General features: G+C 60.7%; 1 protein-coding gene across 6 annotated transcripts in view; it reads left to right on the top strand.

The window, feature by feature from the left end:
* The window catches only part of Srcin1 (SRC kinase signaling inhibitor 1), a 54768-nt gene that overhangs the window by 6138 nt on the left and 20884 nt on the right, over nt 1–27746 (top strand). For 2 of the 6 annotated variants that reach the window (XM_063251454.1, XM_023563876.2), the window contains exons 2-9: nt 1952–2014; nt 13631–13929; nt 16655–16753; nt 22161–22184; nt 25149–25344; nt 25846–26044; nt 26374–26467; nt 26868–27739. In XM_063251454.1, the coding sequence (XP_063107524.1) occupies nt 1952–2014; nt 13631–13929; nt 16655–16753; nt 22161–22184; nt 25149–25344; nt 25846–26044; nt 26374–26467; nt 26868–27739 (1846 nt within the window). Of the gene's footprint in view, nt 1–1951; nt 2015–13630; nt 13930–16654; nt 16754–18554; nt 18673–22160; nt 22185–25148; nt 25345–25845; nt 26045–26373; nt 26468–26867; nt 27740–27746 lie in introns of those variants that run through there. The other 4 variants (XM_063251456.1, XM_023563877.2, XM_023563878.2 and 1 more) reach the window with 4 other exon arrangements.

The following is a 27746-nucleotide window of genomic DNA, read 5'->3' as shown; positions in this document are numbered from 1 at the left end:
ACCCATGGAGGGGTCCCAAGGGCCTTACTGAGAAGAAATCTGTGTGCCCAACACCGGAGGCAGGGGAGCCAGATGCCCAGGGTCCCCCACTATGGTAACTGCAGATGCAGTGGGCATCCCTGGTGTCACCCCAGGCACTGGCAGCTGCCTCATTGGGGAGGAATTAATGATCCAGTTCCGCTCTGCTCACATAGCGGGCTGCAGCCTATGGACACGGAGCGGGCTCCTCCCCCAGGCCCTGGCTCTCAAGTGCTGGCCAGGTGCCCTAGGAGTCCCCCATGTGTGGTTGCTAGTGCCCTAGAAGTGGAAATCTAGGGCTCTGGGGAGCCAGCACTGTTAGGAGTGACACAGACCCTCCATCTGTCACCCTGCAGGCAGAGACTTTGAGGGACTTCTGCAACCTCTGCGGTGATGGGGATGGGAAGGGGCTGGGGACAGCTAGAAGTCACCTAAGTACAAAGTTCAGGAAATCTGGACCCAGCCTTCTTTCTGTGGGTGTGGTACCACATAACTGTAATCCCAGCACTTGGGAGGCTGAGGCAGGAGGATCGACTTGAGGTCAAGGCCAGCCTGAACTACTAGTGAGACCCGTTCTCAAAAGAGATTAGACTTTAGGCAGAATTTCATAGAGGGCCACACTGGGAGGAGGGATGGGAAGGAATTTACTAGCCTGGTGCTCAGGGCCAGAGCCCGACAGATCAGGGCTCAGTCCCAGCTCTAAGGTCCACTTGCAGGGTGGCTCCTCTGTAACCCAGGGTGTCAGGGGCGGATTCTTCAGGTGGCTGCCAATCCATGCGGTGACTCAGGCGGGATGGCTGGTGCCTTGTAAATATTCAAGAAATAGCTCCTCCTCCACTCTCTTCTGTCTCCTCACTGCCTGATAGAATGGTGGACAGGGACCACCCTTCTCAGGGAAGGGACAGATAAGTGGCGTCTTTGTAACCTTAGCCAACTGGGTGGGCCCTGGGCCTGGGGGCAAGAAGGAAGTCGGGGCCATGGAGGCCCTTCCTGTCCCTGTCCCCCATCCATGGCCCTATCCAGGCCCATTAGGGAACAATCTTGATTTCCTCAGTCAATACCCCAGCATCTGGGGACCACAGCTGTTTCTCCCTGGGACGTCCGCGCCTTGGGTAATCGGTGGGAAAATTGGAAGTGTGAGATTGGGAGGGGGTGCTACCAGACGTGCTGGGGGTACAGATGGGCCTGGGCCAGTGAGGGAGGCTGCACCCCTGGGTGCCTGGGCCACAGCCCCAGGCAGGGATCTTTACAACACCCACCTGCCTGCTCTGGGTAAAGCAAGAGGTGGTGCTGAATGGGGGGCTTCATAAATGGGGTACAGTGGACAATTTTGGGGGCCAGCCGGGACAGGCGTTTGAGGGTGTGGTTGTCCAATGCCCAATTGCCCTTGGGGCAGGCTGCGGATGGGGTGCCCAGGGTTAGGGGTAATGGGGTAGGTGGGGGCGTCCTGGGCCACAGGGCAGTGACAGATGACGGGTCCCTCTGACGCTAAACCCCTCGCCTTCAGGGTGCGGCAACATTGGATGGGGGCTACAGATGGCCCCTCCTGCTGTCCTCCGGAGTGGCAGGGCACCCAGGAGGCAGCCTGTGAGGCTGGTGCTGGGAGGAGCCCCAGGCCTGGCTGGATGGCTGTCCTGGCCCCAGCTCTGGAAGCCCTGTTTTCCACACTGTCCTGCTGTCTGTCCTGTCTGTCTCCCGCTGTCTTTGCCTCACCATCGCCGATCTTCCATCACCACCCAGCACCCAGACCTTGTCCTGCGTCCCCCGAGCTCCAAGTGACCCCATGGGGCAGCTGCCAGGGTTCTGCCCTCCGCCTGCCCACTCTGGCAGCCCCCATGCGGGCCCCTCGGTCCAGTGCCCTTGGCCTGGCCTGGCCTGGCCTGGCCTCTGGCCGATCATTCACGACTTTCCTCCTTTCCTGTCCCTCAACCAGGGCTCCAGCGAGCGGCGGGAGGGAAGCCGGCAGGACTGTGTTCCCTCTGTTTAAAGTTTCCAGGTTAGTAAGGGGGGCGCCGGCCCTGAGCCCCTCCTCGCCGGGAGGACGGCAGTTGGGGAAGGGGCTGTCCCCAGCGGGCCTGGCCCTCACTAGGGGAGGAGACAGTGGACCCCTACTCTGGGGAGGGCACCTTGCTTGGCAGAAAACACTGCACATGTGTGCATGTGCGTGTGCAGGTGTGCAGGTGGGGTGCATGTTGGTGTGTCCGTGTGGCTGCAACATCCCTCTGTGGTCAGGGGCTGGGGACAGACAGGAAGGGACCAGGGTTCCCTGTGGAGGGGCTGATGGCTCGGGCCCCAAAGGGGATGCTGGCCAGAAGTAGGGGACGAGGAAGGTGCCGTGCAGATGTGCTTGGACAAGTGCAAACCTGTGAGCAGAGGTCATTTATTCAGTCACTTATGTAGGGACCCAGTGAAGGTTCACGGACTGTGCTGCTCTGGGCCAGGCCCTGGCCAGGCAGAGTCCCCGGTGGCCGTGACAGACGACCCTGGCTTGGGCTTGAGTGGGACAGGAACCTGCACTTGGGTTTGAGTGACAGCAGGACACGGGCAGCGCAATGCCTCGATCTGGGGCCTGGCCAGCTGCCTGTGGGGCCCTGACCTACACCCAGGGGGCAGCGGGTCTGCTGATGCCCTGGCAGCTGCTTTGTGCCCTGACCTCATGGTACCCTCACAGGAACCCCACCGGGCAGCAGGGGCAGGGGCCCCAGGTTTGTGAGGACTCTGGGCACAGAAGGCCATAGCTGAGGCTGGAATGGGTGTGGACAGCAGTGCCCTGTCTGCCCACTGCCCACAGCCCTTGGATAGGCCTGGGGACCCCGTCCTGGGCGTCAAGATCCAGCCTCCCTCCCCAGCTTACATGGGAGCCCCCACCACTGTGCCCACTGTCACCGTGGTGAGTTTGTTTGTTTGGTCTTTTGTTTTTTGAGGCAGGGTATCGCTGTATAGCTCAGGCTGACCTTGCAGTCACTGTGTAGCGCGGCTCCTGCCCCTCCTGCCTCAGCCTCCTGAGTACTGGGATGATAGGCGTGTGCCACCATGCTGGTCTCGAGATGGCTTTTTAATAGCTTTGCTCTGAGGCAGCGGGCACAGCACTGCTTTGCCTGCCTCTTAATTAAAATTACCATTTTCCTAAAAGAGCAGCTGACGCTGGCCCCTCTCTCCCGTCCGCTCCTGCTGCCAACAGGAGAAAGCAGAGCCACTCAGGTCCCCAGCCCTGTTCCTCTTGGTCCCATGGGTCACTCCTTCTCCACAAAAGCAGCAAGGGGACCCAGGGCTAGCAGAGAGAGAGAGAGAGACAATGTTACCTGTCATCCGCCCTCTTCTAGAATATCTCCAGTGATGGGGAGCTTGGTACCTCTCAAGGTTTCGCTGTGGAACATGTTGAGACTGGGTCTCACGAGGCTGGTTTGAGCTCCCCGTGCAGCCCAGGCTGGGTAGTGCCCCTGCCTCGGCCTCTGGGTGCTGGGATAGCAGAGGTGGGGTCTCCCGCCCTGTTTGTGAGTCTGGAGAAATCTGTCCCTGGCAGCTGGGGGAGGGCTGGCGATCATGTGTCAAGTGTGCTCTGTGCAGTTCCCAGGCTCAAGGCTGCTGTCTCTTTATTGGGGAGTGGGCAGAGACTGATGCAGTAAGTGGAGGGTGCCAGCCCTAACCCCAGCCCTAACTGGCGTCCCCCGTCAGTCCAGTCCCTGTCCTGCACTGCAGGGGAGTTAGGAGGCTTCTCTGTGACCCAGCCTGGACCACCTTCCTCTCCCAATCCTGCTCCTCTGCAGACCGGGTCTTTCCATCTCTGTGCCTTTGCTTTGGGGCTTCTCTTTCCAGAACAGTGCCTGGCCTGTGTGTGGTCATATAGTCACTCAACACTCATAGTCACTCACCCTGCTGTGTGCCAGGCAGTGTGGAGAGGTCAAGGGCAATGAAATGCAGTATGGTGGGGTTTTTTTTGTTTTTTGTTTTGGTACCAGGGATCAAACTCACAACCTCGAGCTTGCCAGATAGGGGTTTATGCTGCTGAGTCAAATCTCTGGCCCAGTGTGGTGTTTCTTGTTGATCTCAGCATCCCACACTGCGGAGCATGGAGTGAATGTGTACCAATCATTTGTTGAGTGACTACATGATCACATCTGTGCCACTCATGGTGCTAGATTATTGCCTTTGTCTTGCCGAGGGGGAAAGTGAGGTCTGGAGAGGTAGAATGACTTGGTCATGGTCACATTTGTGGGACCTGGTGGAGGTGAGATTTGGGCTGTGACCTGCTGAGCCCTTCTGCCTACCGTTTGGTCACTGGTGTGTGTAAAGTGATGGGTGACACCTGCCATCAGTGCCTGTGCTGGGTGACAGGGGGCCTTGTGTGGCTATTGGTCACCAAAGTGCTCTGCATTTCCTGCCTTGGGGAGGCAGAAAGGGACCCTCCCCGCCACACCCTTCCCCCTCAGCTTCCGGTCCCATCCTGGCAGCCCGGGGACTGGCGTGGTGACAGGTGCTGGGCTGCGGAGATGACAGCGTGCTCATCCCCCGTAATTACTGTCTGATGAGATGCCAGAATTAGCCGCTGCGCAAGCAAGGGACGCGGGGACGCAGACACCGCGGGCACAGTGCGGGAGGCGCAGGGGCGGGAGGGGGCCAGGATGGCCTCAGGGTGGAGGGGCGCTGGTTTAGGGGCTCCCAAGGGAAGTGGACTCACACTTGGCTCCTTTTTCCTTTTTTTATTCGTACCGGGGATCGAACTCACGACTATCTGCTTGCAAGACAGGCGCTTATGTTGCTGAGCTAAATCCCCAGCCCCTACACTTGGCCCCTATAGAGGAAGGAGACCCAGAAGGCCTCGGGCCATTCAGGTAGTGAGCACCCCGTTCCTGGAGGAATCCAAGCTCCAGCTGGCTGCCGTGGGTAGACAGGGAGGACCTGCAGTTTCGCCTCCACCCAGGCTGGGGCCGGGGCGGCTGTATACCCGCAGATGAAGGGGGTTCTCCAGGTTTCTCCAGGACTGCTGAACGCCCCTCCCCACCCCAGCCCTGGACCTGGTGGTAGAATCTGCATTTGTCTGGGGGCAGCAGGTGCAGAGAAAGAAGGGGACCTGGGCTGAGAACCCCCGGAGCTGAGATCAGACTCCTCTCTTTATCCACCTGACTGCTAAAGGTTACTCATTCCTGAGCCTCAGTTTCCCCCCTCGAGCATGAGGAGAGCAAGGCGGTTTGAGTGTGAAGGTTCCGGGCTATAAGGCCCTTGGTGAGCTGTGATGGCTGTGCTGATCGTGTGGGGTCATCAGAGGTGGCATCGCCCCTTGGCATCTGGCGAGTCAGGACAGGCTTAGCGCTGTGCTCCAGGCAGATGTGCAGATCCAGGGAGAGGCTGGAGCTGGGGGTCCACAGTAGATGGAGGGGGACAGCATTTCGGGGGCCTGTGTCTCTCCTACCTCCTCCCCTGTGCTCCCGGGTCCCTCGGGACACTGAAGCCGGTGTCTCCAGGGTGCAGACTTGGCTGTTTGCTGGCTGCAGGAGTCAAGTGATAAACCCAGCAGCCTTGGCCGGCCCTGGCAGCCACCAGAAGCTGGGGTGACCCCTCTGCCCCCAACTAGGGGCAGCACCCCAGAAGGGACTTCGCACCTTTTGTGGTGGAGCCCGGATCCCAGGGGCAGAGTGGCCACAGTGACATTATCTTGTTGGCTAAGCCTTGGTCCAGGCAGGGTGACCTCGGGGTCACTAGGCTGTCCCCTGGGAAGATCCTACCCAATGCTAGAGGGGCCCTGGCCTGGTGCATGGGGACCTAACTGTGCCCACTGTGTATGCATGGGCATGGTGCGGGATCTGTCCAGGTGGCATCTACGATGGCAGGGCAGCGACCTCAGCCCTGGCCTGTGTGTCCTCTGATACTGATGGAGGGTGCTGCTGAAGTGGCAGAGACTGGACCAGGCAGAGGTGGATGTGGCCAAGGACACAGGGAGAGAACAGAAGCAGGCACCTGGGCCGCTGCGTTTGTGGAGTAGCCCAGTCATTCTGGAGGCTGAGGGAGACGTTTCCGTGCTGGGCTGGGCTGGGGCCTGGCCCAGGGGGACGAGGCCTCCGAGGAGCACCCAGGAGGGTCTGCGCATGGTTTGGTCTTCTGCCCTATACTTTATTTATTTGAGACAGGATCTTGCTGTGTATTCCAGGCTGGGCTTGATCTCACTATGGACTGTCCTGTCTCAGCCTCCCCAGTGCTGGGCTGACGGGTGTATACCACCTTGCCTGGCTATGCCCAGCGTGTCTGAGGCCCTGTGGACGCTGCTCTCCTGGTGACACAGGGTGACTGATTCCTGAGGCTCCTCTCCCACCACTGCCCACAGATGAGCCTCCCCTGGTGATGGGCTGCCCCTCTCTGGCCATGCCTCCTGTGGATCCAGCTTTTGGGGTGCAAGGACAGTCCACACTGTGCCACCTAGGAGGGCAGGGCACCTGAGCAACCTCCCTTCCTCCTCCCATCCCTTCCCACTGCCTCTCCAAGGAAGCTCAGAGCCCACAGGATGCCTTCCTCGGGGTCACCGGGTGGGCACACGGCGGCCATTCCCTGAGTCACCAGCTCTGGGTTCAGACTGTGCATCTCCGTCCCCTCCCTTCTTCAGAAAGCCTATTAGGCCACTCTTCCTCCAGCGCTGAATGCAAAAGCCCCTCCCCCCACCCAATCCGGGGATGACACTCTTCCAACAGCAGAGTGAAAAGCACCAGAGGCAGCTCAGGAAGGAACCCAGCCTCCTCAGCCCCTTGGCCCGGTGCCTTTGTGCAGTGCACAACCTGCACAGCTGTCTGGGAGGAGTGTCAGAGGCTCCTGACCCCCTCAAGGTCACAGAACTCATCAGTTGGCAGATCGGGGTTTGAGCAGAGCCTGCTCACCCTCACAGTCACTGGTTTCGGCGATGCTGCAGCTTGCTGGCTGTGCGTGGGCAGGCTGGAGTGGAGTGTGGGGCTGTGTCTCCAAGATTCTGACTTGGCTCTTTTGGAAGAGGGGGGGTCTCATTTGAGTGTGTGGTCAGGTCATGAGGCTGAGTTCCTGGCTTCTGTGTGTGGTGGGCCAGGCCAGGTATGGGGGCGCTGAACCTTGTCAGGGCCAGGGGGCCTCACTGTGTTGTACTGGAGGTTGTCATTGTGTCCTGCCAGGGCCTGTGGCCTGCAGAGGGCCCTCCCCCTGGCAGCTGCCTTCAGGGAGGCGCTGTAAGAGAATGGAAAAATCCGTCCCCGAGGGAGGGTGGATGCCTGGGTCCCTCTTCTGGCTCCACCTCCAGCTCCTGTGGGACGAGGTTGCCTCACGCAGCTGCAGTTCCCTGTTGGGTGTGAGGTGCCTGGCACAGGCAGGGTGGGCAGAGGCAAGGCCTGGCGATGTCCCTCCTTCCCCCACTTAAGGGACAGAGCTGAGGCGGCCTGGTCCCCTCGCACCCTACCCTGGGCCCCAGGGATGGGTGACAACAGCTGGGGTGGTACCAAGGCCACGCCTGGCATCTTGGCTCCCAGCCCCCCCCCAAGAGGTAGTTCAGGGGGCTCTTGCCCCCTCGGGCCCTGACCTCCAGGATGCCCAGACTAGGCAGTGGGTCCCCATGGCACCAAGGAGGCCCCCAGGCTGAGGAAGGGACAAGGGGCAGGCTCGGGGCTGCTTCGGGCTGTGTTGGGGTCTCCATCGATCCCACCTGTCCCCTGAGTCCTTCGGTGGGCTTTAAGTCTGCATAGATTGCTTGGATTTCTCTGCCTGTGCGAAGCCCTGAGTGGCAGCGCCTGCTTCCTCCACACTTCCCTCTGCTCCCTGCATCCTCCCGGGCCCTGTCATTGTCACTGTTGTCCCTTGCCTGGGCCTGGAGGTGGCAGAGAGCCCAGGGCACAGGCCATCCCCAGCCATGCGGGTACAGTGACTGACCCCGCTCCTCTCCATGGTGGCTCTGCAGATCAGCGCTGGCCAAGGAGAAAGGGCTTCGGGTACCACCAGCTCAGGCCTCCTTCATCCTCCCTGGCACCCGCTGCGCCACCAGTGGGCGAAACCCATCCTGGGCAACGGTTTCCGACACCCTCTTCCTCGCCTCTCTTCCTTCTCAGCACTAGGGGGAGGAGAGCGGGCCCTCCTGGGGACCGGCTGGTGAGGTCAGCTGGCCTGGCCTCGACCCTGTCCCCAGTGCCTGGGTCTCAGGACACCGGGAAGTCACCTCTGTTGTCCAGCTCCCTTCCCATGTGTTCTCTGTCCTCCCTCCCAGCCCAGCCAGGCTCTCCTGAGGTGCCCTGACATCTGGGGGCTGGTGCTGGCCTGGCAGGACGCAGGGAGTGTTGGGGTGCAGCCTCGGGGGCCCCTCCATCCAGAGCTGTCTCTGGCCTCCAGGCCCCACCCCGCCAGGCTCCATGGCCCTTGTCCTAGTGACAGGGAGACTCAACAGGGCGCTGAGCATTAGCAGTTTGGGGGGCTGTCACACCGGAATGTTTACAGAAGGCCAATTGTCCGGAAAATGGCTTTGATTGCTTCGGTGTCAGGCCGAAGAGCTGAGTTAGAAAACACAGATGGGCCTGTGCTCCAGCACCCACCGTGTGAGGGCCCAGGCAGTGGGGAGACCGAGCCAGGCACCCCAAGTCCCTCAGTGGGGGTGGGGGTGGGCACGGCTCCCAGAACCTCTGCCAGGCTTGAGACCTCCGGGCCATGACCTCCGCTCTCTGGCCACCGCCTCCTCCTCCTCCTCCTCCTTGTCCTCATTCTCGCAGCATCTTCCTGGCTACAGGAGCCCGGATGGAGCTGTCAGGACGATTGGCTGTGGCAGCGCCTCAGGCTCCTCTCGCTGCAGCTGCACAGGAACGAGGAGCCTGCGTGCACTCGAGTGTGCAAACAGGCGTGTGTGTGCAAGGCACTGCGTGGCCCTCTGTCCCTGCCCTGCCCTGCCCGTGCCAGGCAGCATCAGTGGCACTCAAGTGACAGTCGTGATCTCCCTGGGATGGACCTTGTCTGGCCTCTTGGTCACTGGGGACAGGAGGCCTGGTCCTTGCTGGTGGCCAGGCTGGCGAGGGGCTCCCAGAGTTCCTGGCTCTCCCTCCCTCCGCTTTGTCCCCTTTGTCTCTCCCGTCCCCAACCCCCCGCTCTCCCTCGCCGTCCTCTGCTCTGACAGTGATGTCATGTGTGAACGTCGCCCAGCCAGCGGCAGCCATAGGACCGATAGGGGCGGGGTGGTGACGTCCTCTGGGCTAGGACGCCAGGTGGGGCTGGGCTGCTGGTTTAGGGGTCCGTGAAGCCGAGTTGTGGGGCGGGGTCGTCGTTCTCCTAACGAGTGACAGTGACCTCAGGGGAAAGAATGCGGCGCAGGATAAAAGCAATCTGACCCATAAATAAACGTGGAATTTAGAATCGGTGGAGCAAATAACCATGTCACGCCTCGCCGGCACCTGCGGCCCTGTCCGAAAGCAGCCACTAGGGGGCGCCCGCAGCCTCCGCCGGCCCTGCCTCTGCTCCCCTCCTTCCGATGCTCTGCTCCATGTCGCCCGAGCCTGGCACCTTCCTGCATCTCCACTTTGGTTCAGAGATCACGGTGGGTCTCTAACACTGAGGCCCTGGGAGAGCGGAGAGACCGCCCTGTGCCTCTCGACCCCCCAGAGACCTTTGATCCCCATGTGTCCCATTCCTCCTTCCCCCGCCCGGATTTCAGCCTGATTCCGGTCACCTCCCTGCATCCCCAGTAACACTAACAAGACATCCCCAGTTTCCCTGGCGCTGTGGGCAGACTTGCTCTTCTGGCCAATAGCTGGCATCCCTGGGAAGCAGCTTGCTAACCCCAGGTGCCTCTGGCCGGGGCTTGTTTTGAGGGGTTAGGGTCTTGCTCTGCAATTCAGTCTGGCTTTGAACTCACTGCAGTCCTGCCTCAGCCTCCCCAGTGCTGGCATTGCAGGTGCATGCTGCCACCCGGGGCTAGAGGGTTCCACTATCCTCTGAGATGAGATGCACATGTCACTCTGCCCCTTCCTTCTCTAACACCCCAGTGCCAGTTTCTGCCCCTCCCCAAGCCAGGGCACCTGGGGGTGAGCACTGCCTTCTGCCCATGCCTGTTCCCCTCAGCTCCTCATCCTCGCTCTCATGTGCCTGGCGGAGCAGTGTGAGTCCTGGGGTTGCCCCAGCCCCTGCAGCCTCTGCAGCCCCATGCAGGCCCCTAGAGGACGAACAAGGAGAGACTGGCATGGAGGGGAGCAGGAGCCCTCTGGATCTGGGAGGGAGCCCCTGAGGGTGCAATTTGGGGGCCTGTCCCAAATGATGCCAGCCATGGTGCCCAGGGTGCTGGGAAGAGCCCGGGGTCCTGGCTCCAGAGCTGGGTCCAGCAGCAAGGCAGGGCCAGAAGGTGGGGAGCAGGGCAGAGGCTGGGATGAGGTCCTGGGCAGGGCTCACTATCCCCAACCCCTGTTCCCCAGGTCGCTCCCTCTCAGCAGGGCCCCCTCCACCCCCCCACTTTTGGCTGTGCCCCAACAGCTGACATCTCCCTGAGTCTCCTCGTATCAGGGAACTGTTGGCTAATTCAGTACTGTTTCTGATAACTCACTTTGAACTTACATACATTTATTTAAGAGGAAAGGAGAAAGCTAAGACAGGCAGAGTTGCTGGGCGTGGTGGCTCATGTCTGTAATCCCAGCACTCGGGAGGCAGAGGTGGGAGGATCGTTGCAAGTTCGAGACCAGCCTGGGCTACAAAATGAGCTCAAGGCCAGCCTGAACTGGCCTTGAGACCCCGTCTCAAAAAAAAAAAAAGGCAGACAGAGTGGTGCATGCCTGTATTCCCAGCACCCGGGGAGGCTGAGGCAGGAAGGTTTAGACATGCAGACCAGCCTGGGTAGCTTAAGGACTTACTGAGACCCTGTCTCAAAAATTAAATAAAGGGCTGGGGCCGGGGCATGTAGCTCAGTGTGAAGGCCCTGGGTTCAATCCCTAGTACCCGTCTCCACCAAGGAGAAATTCTTGCCTTTCTGCCATTGCAAGGAACAATGTTGTCTTAGTTATTTTCTCATCACTGAGACACAACATTGCCTGACATCTACAAATTAAAGGAGAGGTTGATTCTGGCTCTCAGTTTGCAGAGGTTCCAGCCTAGGATTGGCTGCTCCACAGCAGAGTGGCTTGACACCGGGACCTGGTGGAGGAGAAGCAGTCATGGCAGACAGAAGCAGAAAAAGATCAGCTGGGCCTGGCAGCAAATACCTATAATTTCAGTCGCAGGAGGCTGAGGCAGGAGGATTGCCTTGAGTTCCAGGGTTAGGGTTAGGGTTAGTGAGTTCAAGGTTAGCCTGAACGACACACAGTGAGACCCTGTCTCAAACAACAAAGAAAGAGAGATGGAGGGAGGGGGACCCTTCTAGGCCACGCCCACCGTGACACACTGCCCTCAATGGAGCTCTACTTCCCAGCTTCACATAGCTCTAAACCCATTAGTGGACAAATTCACAGATGAGCACTGCACCCCTTGATCCAAGCACCTTTCCAGAGCCCCACCTCTGAATGCAGGAGGCTTTGGGGGGACATCCAGATATAAGCCCTAACCAATACCCATGAAACCAGTGGTTTGACCTTTTCATTGGGAATTTTCTAGCCCTTGTAGAAATAAACATGCAATTACTAAGATACATGGCAGTGTTTCTCTCAGAGATATCTCTATGCGTCTGAACCTCCATTGGTAGCACAGCAGGGGATGGTGAATGGGAGAGGGACAGATGGATCGGGGTATCTGGGGGAGAACCAGCGGCCTGGCAGGGGGAATGGCGGGAGACAGGAAGTCCACGTGGGCGTGGTGCAGTGCAGCCCAGTGGTCAGTGATGTCCCCATAAACAATCATCCTTTAACGAGGGAAGCGCAGCCATACAAACCTAGTAGCTAGGGGGCTTGAGTTGGATCTCTGTCACTCCTATGGTTCAGGGTTTTCATGGGATTTCTGAGCCTTGGTGGCCATCTCTGAAATAGGGATCATAGTAAAACCTCCTTACAGCAGTGTTGGGGTCATGGGGCTGTGATAAGGATGGGGAGCCCTGGGTGAGGTGCCAAACTTCAGATGGTTTAGTGGATGGCAGCCGATGTACCTGCCTCAGCCATAGCCAATGTGGAGAGGTGCTGTGTGTGCATGCATGCGTGCGTGCGTGTGTGTGTGTGTGTGTGTGTCTGTGTGTGTGCACGCCTGTTGATTTTTGAGACAGGGTATCACTGTGTAGCCCAGGCTGACCTTGAACTCACTGTGTGGCCCAGACTGGCCCCAAACTCATGGTGATCTTCCTGCCTCAGCCTCCTATGTGCTGGGATTGTAGGTCAGCCCACCACAACCAGCTACAGTTTTTCTTGAAATGCAACAGGGTTTTCTCTTCTGTGGTTGGGCAAAGGGCAGCTGAGGCCTGGCACCAGGCCTCTGGATGGTGACAGAACCATGCTGGGGAGTCTGGCTGTGTCCCAGAATTCCCAGCTTGGCCCCTTTTGTCCCTGGGAGTCAGAGAGTATGGGGGTGGGGCTGAGGCTATATGGAGTGGGGGCTGCCACTCAGGTGGATTGTGGGGTGGAGGTGTGGGAGGGGGCAACACTTGTCTCCCAGAAGAGTGACTTCTGGGCAGAGGACAGGTCTGTCTCCTGCTGAGATGTGTGGCCAGGGCACCAAGCCCCAGGGGGCCAGGTGACCTCTGGAGCCCAGATTGCTGATACATGGCCCACAGGCTGAGCCTGGGGCGGCCAGCAGCTCAGCTCAGGGTGGGGCTAGGGGTTTAAGGATGGGAGTCAGTGTTGTGCGTGGGGACCTTCGCCCCCGGCCTTGCCCTCTCCGCTTCTGTGCTGTCCTTTGTCCCCTGTGTGTCCCCTCTGGAGGAGACTGAAGAAGGGGCTGGCAGGTTTTCTCTGTTCTGTCTGCTTTCTTTCTCCTCTAAGTTTGTCCCAGTCCATCTCACTGTCCTCTCTGTGCCCAGCCTCTTCTGTTTGTCCATCTGTCTGTCTCTGGGGTGGGAGGGGAATGGAGTCCCTGTGCCTGCCCTTATCTGGATCCCTACCTCTTTGGGGAATCCCCTAATTCCCCCATGCTCCCAGCATGGCTTTCTCGACAGCCCCAGCTCTCAGGGTCCTGGGACTGGAAGTGCTGGCCCCAGGGAGGGTCTGGAATACAGCCTCTCTCAGAGGCTGCTGTGGAGGGAACACTCCCATCTGTCCCCCTCACGGAGCACCAGCTTCTAGAAGGGGGCTGCTTGGCCGTGTGTGGTGGCTCTCGCCTGTAATCCCAGCATTGGGGAGGCTGAGGCAGGAGGATCACTGCAAGTATGAGACCAATCTGGGCTACAGGGTGAGCTCAAGGCCAGCCTGAAATGCATAGCGAGACCCTGGCTCACAAAGACAATTTTTTTAAAAATTAAAAGAGGCTTGCTCTCAAGCCAGTACTCCTGCCATCACTAACCCCAGGGGGAGCAAGCAGTGGCCTCCTGGCCTTGCCCCCAACCCTCCTCTGGTCTCTAGCTGGCTGCTCCTTCCCACCAGGCTGCTGTTTCCCACCCCGCCACAGGTCTGCCTCCTTCTGTCTCCCCTTCGTGGGGGGATGGGCAGCCCCTTAGGCCCCACCCTTAGGGACCCCGGTGGGGGAAGGTCCCCCATCCCGTGACCCCGCACGCCCCTCTCCCCTCTCGCAGATCCGGAGCGAAGCAGCCCCCCCATGCTGTCTGCGGACGATGCCGAGTACCCGCGGGAGTACCGGACCCTGGGGGGCGGGGGCGGGGGCGCCGGGGGCCGGCGTTTCTCCAACGTGGGCCTGGTGCACACGTCAGAGCGGCGGCACACTGTGATCGCCGCGCAGAGCCTGGAGGCGCTCAGCGGGCTGCAGAAGGCGGACGCCGACCGCAAGCGCGACGCCTTCATGGACCACCTGAAGAGCAAGTATCCGCAGCACGCGCTGGCCCTGCGCGGCCAGCAGGACCGCGTGCGCGAGCAGGTGAGTGGGGCGGGGGTGGGTGGCGCGGAGCGGGGCGGATCGGGGACCCCGCGCGCCCCTAGATGCAGCCTCGGGAGCTGTGTGCAGAGGCCCGGCGGAGTCGTGGAGCTTTTCCCTCGTCTAGGGGGGAAGGGGTGGGCTTGGCCTGCAGACCACACCCGGGAGGGGTGGCTGGAGGGAGGAGGGCCAGGGACTGAGGCCCAGGCTCACCCTGCCTGCCAGGGGTCGCCAGGGGTCGGGAAGTTGCGAGAGGGGCCCTAAAAGTCAGGCTGGGGCCTCGGCAGGCTGGATCTGAGTGTCTCCGGACCTTGCGAGGACCACCCCAGAAGGGAACCCCTCAGCTCCAATCGCCCTGGTCCCCAGCCCTCAAGACTCGCTGTGTGACTCGGAGCTGGTGGCCACCACTCTGGGCCGTTTTCTCTTCTTGGTCAGTAAGGCGCTGCAGCAGAGCCCCTGGGGTCCTGATGCCTCTCCCCATGCACACAGGAGCATGGTCTCTTTTCACCTTGGTTGTCTCTTTGGCGGGAGGCCTTGCTGGTTGCTGTGTCTGGTTGTAGAGACACAGGTACTGTCACCTGGGGGAAGGAAGCCAGGGTGGCCTACATCCCAGCAACCACCTTTCCAGCAAGCCTTGGGGTGTCAGCCCCTGCTTCCATGTGTCCAGCTCAGTCTCCCTTTTCTGGGTCCTCCTGGGTGTCCCCTCCCCACGCTCCCTGCAGGAACAAGGGCATATGGATGCATTGCTGGTCCCCTGACCGCACCTCTAGCTGTCTGGTGTTGGCCTTTCCCCAGCTTCACAGCCCCTGGGAGCAGGGTCCAGGGCCCAGGGCTAGGTGCAGATGAGCCTGCAGCCCTGGCCTCGGGAAGCTGCCCCAATGGGTTCCCTGGCTCTGCCCCTAACTGGGGAGAAAGGAGGATTGCATTTGCAGTGAGTTCAGAAGGGATTTAGAGGAGGGGGCGTCAGTGAGCAGACTTGCTGGTGATGAAGATACCCAAAGTGGGCCTAGGAGGATGCCAGGGTTGGTACAGGCAGAGAAGGTTGTTTCAGGGGTGTAGGGGAGTGCCATGAGCATAGGCCTGCATTGGTTTGGGGGCGTGGCACAGACCCCCTGACTAGTCCAGAAGGCTGGGGGAGGCAGTGGGGCACATGGGGACAGCGGACAAAGTGGAGCTGGACATAGCGACCGGGAGGGCTGGGTTGTTTCTGATGGTGAAGAAAAGTGTGTATTGGGCTGTGGATTTAGCTCAGCGGCATAAGTGCCTGCCTTGCAAGCAGGCAGTCATGAGTTTGATCCCCAGTACTGATAAAAAGGAAAAACACAAAAAGAAAAGTGTGTATCAAGGAGGCCAGTGGCTGGGGGACACTGAGGGCTGTTGATTAATGGAGGCAATGACAGAAGACCCTTGGGTGACAGAGAGCACCGTAGCTGGGTGGGCAAGGCTTGGGAGCTGAGGAAGAATATAAGCAGAGAGAGGAGCAGGTGGGACCTTCAACACCAAGCCCCCCTGGCGCATACGCACAGACCAACTCCAGAAGGACAGGGCCGCTGGAGACTTGAAGAGTGGGAGTAGAGGGCCAGCCAGGCAGACTGGAATCAAAGAGCGCCTGTGATGACTGGAGAGGGCGATCGGGACCCTCTGCCACCATGGGGAGGAGGAAAGGCCCCACAGGAGGGGCGTGGCTGGGCAGGGGGACAACTGTCTGGAGCCGTGGGTCTGGAGTGGCTGAGGCGTCAGGGTGATGGGGGACGCGAGGGCCTGGGTGCCAGCCGGGCCACACGCCTGTCGGGGAGGTTTAGCCAGTAAGGGACATGGAGACAGCAGGTGTGGCAGCTTCAGGGGACACAGGCCTGGTGAGAGAGCGCCGATGTGTTCGTGGGCCTTGGAGCACCTGACCTGCTCCCTGGCTTGGCTTGAGGAGGCTAGGAAGTCCTCAGGGAGCACTCAGAGGACACTTAGGGAGGGAATCAAAGCGCCGGCAGCCACTCAGCGTTCTCTCCCTTCCTCTGTCAAACATCCGTGCCTTCCTGAGGAGGGTGAGGGACAAGACCTGGCCCCTTCCCACAGCTTGGAGCCTGAGCGTACATAGCACAACCGTGCCCAGCAAAGGGGCAGGGCAGAAGGGACAGAGCAGGGGTGCAGCTGTGGGCCAGAGGGCCGGGCACAGGTCCAGGAGGAATCGGCCTGGTGGCTTTGGAATAGAAGGACATCATTTCCAGAGATGGCAAGGAAGACAGATGTTGGGCCGGAGATGTAGCTCACCAGTACGCACCTGCCTAGGAAGCACAAGGCCCTGAGTTCAATTCCTGGTATTAAAAAGAAAAAGAAAAAGGACCAAAGAATGACATACATGCTTTTGGGATAGAGACTGTTGGGGTGAGGCCCAGTGGTCCCCATCCCTGTGAGGTGGGGGTGACACTCTTGGTGAGGAAGCAGAGGGAGGAGGGACATGTGCAGGAGGTGGGGGCAGCCAGGCGCTGGACATATAGCTTCCGGGGTGTCTGACAGGGAGGGCCCAGTCCCAGCCCCTTGGATCTCTGTGTGAGAGCTAGCAGACCCCAGGCCCTAGATCGAGACCCAGCCCAAGGAAAGGAACTCCTGTCCGTCTGCAGTGTGGCCTCTGGACCATCACCTGCCCCAGGCATGCTCTCTCCCTGTCTCACCATGGCCCAGCGGCTTCTGCCCGCTCCCCCTAATGGGGTGTCCCCCCGCTTCGCACACACAGGTTGGCGGCTGGACTGTGGACCCTGTTTGCCTCCTCAGCTCCCTCTGCTCCCACCTGCATGGCGACTCCACGCCCTCCGGGGCTGGCCAGCCCGCCCAGGTGAGTCACCCACCTCCCGCTTGGCCCCACACCCACGGCGGGCTTGGCTTTGGGGAGGCTTTTTGTTTTTTAATTTTTAAAGGGGGGATATTGTGAATTTTTCTTTTGAACCCCCCCCCCAATTTTCAGGAGACTTTTGTGCCCTGTGTCAACATGCCCCTAATACCCAGTTCCTTGCCCCTCTCTCCCCAGACCAGCTTGGTTTGGAGGAAGAAAGTTTTTGAAGGACAATACTCAGAATTTAAAAACATTATATCCCTTTCTCCTTGACACAGGAGAATGCTGTCTTTTTCCTTGAGTTTTCAGGGGTCTCTTTCTTCCACTAAAGATCATCTCAGTTCCTCATTTTGGAGCTGAGTCATCAGGCAATTCTGGGTGGGGTTCCCCCTCCCCTTGCTAGGACCAAGGCTTCACCTCAGTTTTTAGAGCACTAAGACATCAAGCCACTGACCCCCTATTCCACATCAGACCTGTTTTCCTGGTGGGAAGGTGGGCTCAGTGTAGGCGCAGACACTTAGGACTCTAGGGGCTCCCAGCTCAGGCCTGTACAGTGACACGGTGGGGAGGGGTAGTCCAGGAGTGAGGGGTGCATGAGGAAGGGCAGCTTGGGGACATGTAGCTGTGGGCTGTTAGAAGGAAGGGGTCTGGGCCCAATACACCTGCACCTCCCTGAGGAGGGTGAAGGGGCTTGAAGCTTTCAAGGAAAATGAAATGGGAGAAAACCATGGGCCCCTAAGAAATGTGTTTGCAGAGCACAGGCCTCCGAATGGGGCACAGCTCAGCTCTAGGTGTAGGCTGGCACAGTTGGCTTCACTTGAGGGCATTTAGCCCACTTTCTGTCTGGCTCGTGGTCCCACCTTGGCTGAACTCGGGGGCCAGGGATGTGTTTGCCTCCAAAGGCTGGGTACCAGGGTGTGGTGGAGGCCACAGTGGATGTGGCAGTGGTGCTAACAGGCAGGGAAGAGGGGCAATGTGCCCCGGGTGCAGGGCCAGGGGTCACCCCTGGAAGAGGTGTCTTGGGGCTGTGTGCAGGGCAGGCAGGTGTGAGTGAGGCTAATATGGTGGTGAGCTTGTTCGTCCCAGAGGTGGATTCGAGTCTCTCCACACCTGGGGGTCTCCTCAAGGGGAGGAGAGGGAGAGTTTGAGGTGGCCTGAATGGAATGCCGGGAGGGTGCTATGCCCAAGAAGGGTCTCACCATCACTAGATCACTCAGTACTCACCCAGTATGGCATTCCTGCCCCAGGGCAGAGGCAAAGGACCAGAGGTGTTGGGCAAAGGGCCAGGAGTCACAGAGCCCTGCAGGGTCAGAGGCCATCAAGGAAACTCCAGCATTGCAGGCCTGCCACATTCTGTGCACGATGAAGTCACTCACGTCATTCACGGCAGGATTAAAAGGGCAAAGGTGCACAGCTGAGACCCCCGGGAGGAGGGACTGTAGGCTGCGAAGGTGGCAGTAGATCAGACACTGGGGGTGGGGACGGTGAAGAGGACCCTGGGTAGGGACCCAGCCATGGCCCCTCCCCCACGCCGCCACCGGGCTGGCCATTCGCCCTCCCCCCTCTGCAACCCGAGTCCCGGGCGGCGGGCCGGCGGATCGGGTGACCGCGGCGACGCATTCGCCAGTCTCCGCCGCGTTCTCTCGGCGGGGCCGGGCGGGGTGGGGGCCGCGGCTGGATGTGCACGGCCGCGCGCCGCGCCGCGCCAGGTGGAGTCGCAGTTACCGGGGCGACCGGGGCCCGGGCCGGCGCGGCGGCGGCGCTCGCACTGCAGCAAAGGGCACCGCGGCGGCGACGGAGGCGGCGGCCGGGGGAGGGGACAGGCCAGGCGCACGGGCGGGCGGGAGTGGGGACGCCTTCTCTCCCTCCCCGCCCACGCGGCACCGGCTCAGGGACCCCAGCGTTTGCACCTGTAGCCGCAGGTAAGGGGGAGCGGCCTCGGAGCCCGGGCGCGTGGGGGGGGGTTCGAAGGGGGCGGGGGTCACCGGGATGGGGAAGCGCTAGCGCGGCGGCCACGAGGGGCGGTGCAGCGTGGGGGGCGCAGCCTTGCGGGTTCCGGATCGAGAGAAACGCCCCCTCCCCTCCCCCACCGCATTCGGGGATACAGAGGGGGCGGCCCTCGGCCCAGTTGGGGCAGGTGGGCACCCCGTCCTCGGGCCCCGGAAAGTCATGACCTTCCCGGTGTGCGCACCCCTCCCCACACGCGCTCTGTGGCGCGGATGTGAATCGTACGCTGGGGTCGCGCGCCTGTGTGGCCGTTGGCATTGGCGTCGCCCCCCAGTGGGGCAGGCGTTTTTGGGGACTTGTGTTCTCATGAGTTGGAGATGGGTGTGCGCGCCAAACTGCGCCCTCGTGCCCCACTCCTGTGCTTTGTGGGGCTCGAGGTCAAGGAGGAGTCACGCACTCATCAGGGACGCTGGCTCAGAGGAGGGCAGGGACCTGGCTGGCTGCGCTGTGGTCCTGCGGGCTCCGCTCTGCCCTCTCCTCTTAGGCCCGGGTTGGGGGTCAAGGTAGCTGCAGCAGAGGAGCGAACTCCAGGGCTGGAGAGCGGGGAGGAGGGTGTGCACTCCACGCCCCCAACCGTAAAGAGCTGTTTGTTGCGGTTCGCTGGCCTGCGGGTTCCCGGGAGGAGCCCCCTCCCCACTTCTGTGAGCCCCATCCGGAGGGAAGGGTGCCGCCCATCTTTCTTGAGATCCCGCGCTTTTGCTCCGGCTCCCGCAGGTGTCGCAGGTGTTGTCCCTGCCAGGGTTGTTCCTGCAGGGTCCCTTTTGGGCCCTGTCTTCCCTGACTCCTCCCCGAATGTGGGGCAGCAACCCCTGCCCCCGGCTTTGCTGCTTTGCTGGGTCCGCCTCCAGCCAGATCTCCCACCGGGCTTCCTGGTACTGGGAATTCCCTGGGAGCCACCTGGGAGGTTGGGGGAGCAGAGAGCATGGCTTCACCCTCTGCGGGGCTGCTCAGGTTTTGCTCCTTGTCACTTATTATTAGTTGAGATCCTGCTCCAAATAGGCACAGGGCCGGGCACACAGCAGGAGCCCACTAGCAGAAAGTTGGGCAGGAGAGACAAGAGGGTCCCCCTTGGAGAACAGGGGCGGGGAGCCCTGGAGAGAGGAGCTGGCTGCTTCCACAGAGGCCTCCTTCCCGTAGCTCCTGCTTTGGGGACAGGGAGTTGCCAGGAGACCATGTGTGTCCCTGACTCCTGGCGGCCCAGTGCAGAAGCAGCTTGCTCTTCCCACTTTTCTGACTGAGGATAGGGGTGAGCCAGAGGTCTTGAGATTTCAATCACAGTGTTCCTGGGGTGACCGTGTTCCACAAACATGCAGGGTCACTTCCATCTGTGCCTTTTCCTGGGGCTTGATGGACCTTTGTGGTGACACTGATGCCACCCTGTCCTCCCTCTCGGGGCTCTGTGACCCATGCCTTCCAGGTGACTGCCCCCATGCACGTGCACATGCTCGGGACCCTGGGGCCTCTCACTAGCTCCTGTCTCTCCCTGGAGGGTTCCAGCCACCTGCACAGGGTACCCTGAACCCGCTGTGTGGACCGTGGAGAGAGTAAATCTTTGGCCTCTCTGGATGGAGGAGATCACCTCCCTGAAACATGACATGTGGGACATCATAGGCCTGGGACAGGTGGAAGTGGCTGCAGGAGCCCTGCAGCTGGCTATTCGGGTGTCTGGGTGCTGGGCCGTGTGAAGGGTGGGTGTGAGCAGTACCGGGCCTCTGTCCTGGGTGTCCTTGAGAGTGTGCAAGTCAGACCCAGGCATGCATGGGACACCGGTGTCCCCACCAATGTCTGTGGGTTTCTAGGACCATTAGTGACACTGTCTCTGCAGGTGGCCATGTCATGCTGCTGTGGGTGTGTCTGTGATGTCCGATGGCTGCCGTGTATGAGTGTGCCCTGTTCATTGGGGAGCTCGGGGCGCCCTGTGCTGCCCCTTGCCCTGTAAGGTGGCAGAGGCGGGTGAGGGCGTGGGGTTCTCTCTGCAGAGGTGACTCCCATGGGAAACCTTCTGGTGCCCTTGGCCTGGCTCTGCCCCCTCTCTTCCAGGGCCACCAGCAGCTGTGGTGGCTGGAGCCTATTAGCACCCCCTGCCACCCTGGGGTGGCCTCTGTCCATGACTCCAGGCCTTGGCTTGAGTACAGATTTTGTAGTTTCCTTCTCCTGCCTAGCATGTGGCAATTTCTTCATGTTTTGGATCCAGGGCTTGCTTGGTGGAGACTTGAGGATTGTGGCTGGAGGGTGAAGCCCTGGAAGGTGACCCTGTGTCTTAGCACTTGCCCTGTGTCACCCCACCCCAAGGGTAAAGCCTCAGTACCCCCTACTTAGCCCCTTCCACCTCCCGTGCCGTGAAAGTGTTTGGTGGCACAGGACCCGCTAATGTGGCACACTCTCCTGTCGGGAACCTGTGATGTCCCTGTCCTCTGCCAGGGGCTCTGAGGCCTGGGAATCTTGCCTGCAGGCACCCCAGAGCTGAGCCATCTGCTGCCTCTGTCCTCCTGCTGAGGCTGGCACCAGTCAGCAGGGTGCCCTCAGCTTTGCCAAGAACCAGCCTGGCCTCCGGGCTGCCCCTTCCTTGTCCCTAGCCATCTGGAAAGGCCTGCTGGTCTCGGGAGAAATGCAGGGCCATGATCCCAGGTTCCTGAGGCTCAGTACCCACATGCTAGAGTCGTGGGGGGTGCAAGGTCCCACCTCTGACAGCTCTCCCGGAGCAGAGCGCTGGGCCTGACCTTCTCCCTCACTCACAGCTCCCCATCTCTTGCCCAGTGCCGGGGGTGTCGCTGTCCACCTCTGCTACACTGGACATCCTGCCTCTGGCCTGTGGGGTCCCATTCTCATTCCACTCACTTTTCTCTGCCCCCCCGCCCAAACCTCTGCGGACTCCAGTTCAGCCCGCTTCGAGGCCCAACCTCCTCCTCCTGGGCTGAGCCACCCCAGGTGGACTCTGGGTGATGGTCACACCCTCCCCATGCTGTCCCCTCTGCTGAGTGCACCTCTTCTCCATTCTCCAGGACCTGGCTCAAATGCCATTCCGAGGAAATTTCCCCGGCCTGCCGTAACCAATTGCTGTCACCTCTGACCCCATAACCATGACGTATCATGGTCTCTGACTCTTGTGGGTGCCCTACCTCGTGGTCCTGTGCCCTTTCCTGCCTATGGCTCTCTGGGGACAGTACCTATTAGCTAGAACGTGGCTATTAGCATCTGGAAATTCTCTTACAACTTGACCATTCTGGGGACACCTGCGTGGCCAGGTATTCGAAGAGAACTGAAGAAGTCCCAGGCTCCACTTCCTCCCTGCTCCCCAGAGGGAGGTGGGCCCAGGAGCCAGGGCTGAGTGCCAATGCGCTCCGAGGGTCTCTGCCCCACACCCCAGGTCCCTCATAACCATCTCTTCTCTTATTTCCATCAGCAGCCAAACTACTGGAGTTTCAAGGTCAGTGTGCGATGCTTCTGCTGCCATGGCAACTGCATGTGTCCCCTCCCTGCCTCCCTGCACATGCTTGGCACCGGGGTGTGCATCTGCACGGGCCCTCAGGTGTTTGCGATGGGCCTTGGGCCTTGGGCTGTGGCTGCTGCGTCGGGAACCTGGGCTCACCTGCCGGGGCTTGGGACCCAGAGCGGGAGTTTGGGCCACCTTTGCTGGAGATGTGGGTTGCAGATGCTCTGTCCCCAAGTTTCTGCAGCTCCCAGGGGTATTTCAGAGCAAGAAGGCTGCCTGAGGTTTCTCCAGCTATAGTGACGCTGGCTCTGAGGCAGGGACCAGGCCTCCATGGGGCACGTGTGTGGTGGCAGGCAAGACACGCTCATGACTCTGTGCCCTAAACATTACGGCTGGGGCTGGAGGCTTCTGACCTTGTCAGGGGAGTGTGGATTGGCCAGCACTGGGCGCTGCCTGCCCCTCTGGGGCACTTACCCATCCTCCCAGGCCCCAGGCCCAGGGCTGAGTGGAACAAGTTCGATCGAGTGCTGTTTGCCTCCTGGAGTCTCCAGCTCTGGGGTCCCAGGCATCACGACAGGGTGGGCACCCCTCCAGACCCCCATGGGTCTCATTCGCACGCATGCTCTGGAGCACTTGCAAGTCAAAGAATCACGGAATCCTAGGGTCCGGGTGAACACAGCCTCTTTGGAGGACTGTGTAGTAGTGGTCAGATGCAGGGGGCTGAGACAGCCAGACTGTCCAGCCTGCTGCAGAGTAGCTGGCTAACTTGTGCAACTTACATGATCACCCTGGCCTGTTTCTCCCTCTGTAAAGTGGGATGATGCCTGCACCACAGAGTTGTTGAAAGATAGAAAAAAGGTGAGAAAATGCAGGGAACTTCATGTGGTTGCGCCCCCACCAGCTGTCCGAATCGGGTGCTGACAGGGTTCTAAAGCCAGTCACCATGGCACCTTATAAAAATTCTTGGACCACTTCCCCACCACCAGGCTTCCACCTGCAGAGTTTTACCTCAAGGAGTGTGGGGTGTTTTTCCAGGCTCTCAAGTGCCCCAGCCCTAGCCACAGTCTGCAGTCAGCCTGCGGGACCCTTAGGTCTTGGTGCTCATCCATGGTGCCCTCTGCCTGGCCTCGGGCCAAAGGTCACTGGTCTTCCTGGAAGACCTGGAACACCTGTGACCATGCTCACTGCCTCCATGCAGCCCTCGTGTCTCTGGAGAGCTCTTCTGGGGGGCAGCTTCCAAGTGGGCCTCTTGTGCTTCATCCCCCCGCCCTGTCCTCCTGCCCGCTTCTCACTTGCATCCACTGACTTTTCAGTTGCCTAGCAGTGCTGGGATCTCCACAGTGCCACAGGGCTCACCACCCTTCACGTGACTGAGAGTAAGAGGGGGCTGCCAGGTGTGGTGGTGTATGCCTGTATTCCCAGCACTCAGGAGGCTGAGGCAGGAGGAGTGCTGTAAATTTGAGGCCAGCCTGGGCTCTATAGTGAGTTCAAGGCCAGCCCACACTGCATTGTGAGACCCTGTCTGAAAAAACAAAAACAAAAATAGCGGGGATGGGGGGTGCTACTGCCTATGTTGCCCCCTCCTCCAAGACCTCTGCCACCCACTGGAAGGCCCTGTGCTTGAAGCTGGAAGCCCTGTAATGACCCAAACTCTGACCTTCCATGTCCCCAGGCCCTCAAGGCCACCTTGGGGACAGCTGGGCATAATGCCAACAGGAGAAAGATGTTCTCTCTTTTCAAGAGCGCTAATTCATTGGAACATTAAATTGAGTTAATAGAAAGATAGAGATTAATTAGGGTTAATCAGGATTTGGGGAAATAGAGAGCTGAAGAGGAGAATAAATTATTCCTTTTTAGAGATACTTTTTATTGCTGTCTGTTTTAAATTATAAAAGTAATGTATTCTGATTGTGGACAATTCATAGAGCAACATATAAAGTTAAAAATGAAAGCTCGCTCTGCTCAGAACGAGCCCATGTTAATGGTTTTGAGTGATGTGTTGTTAAAAATGGACAATTTATTTAAAGAAAAATACAATTGGGCAACATGATCTTTTTTTAAGACAAGGTCTTGAAGGGTTGGGGATACAGCTCAGTGACATAAGGGCCTGCCTGGCAAAATCAAGGTTCTGAGTTCAATTCCAGGTACTGCCCCCTCCAATAAAAGACAAGGTCTCACTATGTAGCCCAAGATACCCTTGAACTCATTGTATAGTCCATGCTGCACCCTCAGCTCTAGCCACAGGGAAGGGACATCGTGCCTGGGCTTGGCTGGTTGTGTGGCAGCTTGTGTCTGGCAGGGAGGGCCCAGAGCCTGGCATGCACGCCATGTGCTCTGTGTACCATGCTGGGCTCCGAATATGCACTGGGCTAGGCAGGGGGTCTGCCGGTTCTGAGGGGTCTGGGATGGTTGTCTCAGTCACCCTAAATCAAGGACACTGTCCCATTAGCTCTGTGAGGCCCACACCTCCCAATATCAGGCCCCCAGGGTCTCTTGCTGTCTTTACTTTCTCCCTGGGCCCTGATTCCTGCTTCCCATCTCAACACTCAGAATAAATTCGCCGCTCATAAACCCGCCGCTTAATTAATGTCTGGAACTAATGCCCCAATTTGCTCAACGATTCTGCTGCTCACCTCGGTGACAAATTTGTGTTGGTGTTGTTCTTTGGAAGCTTAAAATAGCACGCATGCCCATGGCTCCTGCTTAGATGGTTTCTTGACTGGCTTCCTGGAGCGCTCGAGTCCTTTGGCCCAGAGCTAACCTGCTGGGTGTCCTGGGGAGGCCAAGGCCCCCCGGGAGCTGGGGGTACTGCAGCCCTGCAGGCACACAGCGAGTCTGGAACGCAGGAGACCCTCCCCCGAGTGTGTGCTGGCTGGCTGGCCTCCTGTTAGCTGGCGTGGGCCAAGCAAAGCAGGGCTCAGGCTTGGCTCCTCCGCTCTGCCCTGCCCTGCCCTGCAGACCCGCAGCTCGCGCCACACGCAGGGAGCCCAGCCTGGGCTGGCCGACCAGGCAGCCAAGCTGTCCTACGCCTCGGCTGAGTCGCTGGAGACCATGTCGGAGGCCGAGCTGCCCCTGGGCTTCAGCAGGATGAACCGCTTCCGCCAGAGCCTGCCCCTCTCGCGCTCTGCCAGCCAGACCAAGCTGCGCTCGCCAGGTACGGCCCGGCCCGCGCGGCTGCCGCCTCCCGCCAAGGCTCCGCCTCCACGTGGCTCCCGCCCCGGCCCTATGCCCTCCCAGGGTCCCAGCTCAGATCTCCCCGCCCCTCCAAACCTCCTCCTACCCCTCTCCCCCTGGCCATCCCTTTCTCTCTGTCCTCTCCAGCCCTACTCCCTTCTTGCTTTTCTTCGCTCCAGCCCTCCCCTCTCCCTCTGCACCCCCAGCACGCTCTGTCCTTCCCCAGCCCTGCGGGTTCTGCCCAATCCAATCCCGCGGCCCCGGTGGTCCAGGATCCAGCCGCCCGGGGGGCGGGGTGGGGGAGTGGGTGTTGGGGCAGCCCGCAGCATGAGGAGCGCCTGGGTTCACCTTCACTCCGGGGCGGCGTCGGGCCTCAGACCCTGCCACTGTGGGACCGGAGCAGCTCCCCAAAGCCCCCCAGGCTCTCCCAGCGGGCAGGGCGCCGGTGGCCGTGACAGCCCTCCCCATGTGTCCTTCGCAGGGGTGCTCTTCCTGCAGTTCGGGGAGGAGACGCGGCGCGTGCACATCACGCACGAGGTCAGCAGCCTGGACACGCTGCACGCCCTCATCGCCCACATGTTCCCGCAGAAGCTCACCATGGGCATGCTCAAGTCGCCCAACACCGCCATCCTCATCAAGGACGAGGCGCGCAACGTATTCTACGAGCTGGAGGACGTCCGGTGAGCGCGGCCCCGGGATGGGGGATGGGCAGGCGCCCCACACTCTTCCTGCGCCCCTAACCCCTTCTGGGAACCCCCGCCTCCCTCTCCGCCCTCTCCCCTCGAAGGAACCCACCCCTGCTGGTTCCCACTGGCCCAGGTTAACCAGAAGACAGACAGGCAGAGGAGGTGGGCGAACGTAGGGGTTGGGGGGAACTGCTGCACCTAAGTCCAAAGACTTAGAGAGAGGGTTTGAGGGTTTTGGTCTCCCGTGCCATCCGTCTCTCTGCCCCTACACATTGTGTAGTCTGAGAGACACGAGTGACCCTCTGCGCCCTCCACTCCCCCAGGGACATCCAAGACCGCAGTATTATTAAGATCTACAGGAAGGAGCCGCTGTATGCTGCCTTCCCCGGATCCCACCTCACCAACGGGGATCTCCGGGTACAGCTGGGGATGCCCAGAGCACTGGGGTGATCGGGTGGGTGGGTACAGACAGGCAGGTTGCTGGCGAATGTCGCGGGGGGGGGCCAGGAGAAGGGAGATGGGGAATCAAGGCAGAAGGCAACCCCTGCTCACTGTGGGGTCCTGGGGGAGCCTTCCCTTTCCCCCTAGCACGACCAGGAAGTTCTCCAACAGGCCTCCCTTCGAGCCGCCCCACCATGGCATGGGTTAAGGGTGACCCCTGTCAACCCCTGCCAGCTGCCACTCCCCCCGTGCCAGGAAGTCTGATGGGAAAGGGCCTAAAATGTGACAGAGAGCAGGAGACTTGGGAGGGGCGTGAGCAAAGGACACGTACAGCTTTGTAACCCGCCCGCCGGGTGCTGGGCTATCTCCCGCGCAGAGAGAGATGGTGTACGCGTCGCGGGAGTCCTCGCCCACGCGGCGTCTCAACAACCTGTCGCCGGCCCCGCACCTGGCATCGGGCTCACCACCCCCTGGGCTGCCGTCGGGGCTGCCGTCCGGGTCGCCGTCGCGCTCGCGCCTGTCCTACGCCGCCGGGGGGCGCCCGCCCTCCTACGCTGGCAGCCCTGTGCACCACGCGGCCGAGCGACTGGGGGGCGCCACGGGGGCAGCGACGGCGGGGGCGCCGGGCGTGAGCCCCAGCCCCAGCGCCATCCTGGAGCGGCGCGACGTGAAGCCGGACGAGGACCTGGCGGGCAAGGCGGGCGGCATGATGTTGGTGAAGGGCGAGGGTCTGTATGCCGACCCCTACGGGCTGCTGCATGAGGGCCGCCTGAGCCTGGCGGCGGCCGGCGAACCCTTCGCGTTCCCGGGCCCCGGCGGGCTGTACAAGCGCGGCTCGGTGCGCTCGCTCAGCACCTACTCGGCCGCCGCGCTACAGTCCGACCTGGAGGACTCGCTCTACAAGGCGGCGGCCGGCGGCGGCGCGCTCTACGGGGACGGCTACGGCTTCCGCCTGCCGCCCTCATCCCCGCAGAAGCTGGCGGACGTGGGCGCGCCCCCCGGCGGACCCCCGCCGCCCCACAGCCCCTACTCAGGCCCGCCCAGCCGCGGCTCGCCGGTGCGCCAGTCCTTCCGCAAGGACTCGGGTTCCTCGTCCGTCTTCGCCGAGAGCCCCGGGGCCAAGACGCGCAGCGGCACCGGGGGCGCCTCTGGAACCGGGGTTCCCCCGCCCGAGCTCTTTCCCGGGCCCGGAGAGCGCGCGCTCGTGGGCTTTGGGCCTCCGGTGCCAGCCAAGGACGCGGAGACCAGGTAAGGA

Source organism: Cavia porcellus, unplaced genomic scaffold (genome assembly GCF_034190915.1).
Source record: "Cavia porcellus strain 051 isolate PalLab524CR breed Dunkin Hartley unplaced genomic scaffold, mCavPor4.1 scaffold_6, whole genome shotgun sequence".
NCBI lineage: Eukaryota > Metazoa > Chordata > Mammalia > Rodentia > Caviidae > Cavia > Cavia porcellus.
The sequence above is the reverse complement of the archived record's forward strand: the minus strand, read 5'-3'. Positions and strand labels throughout refer to the sequence as shown.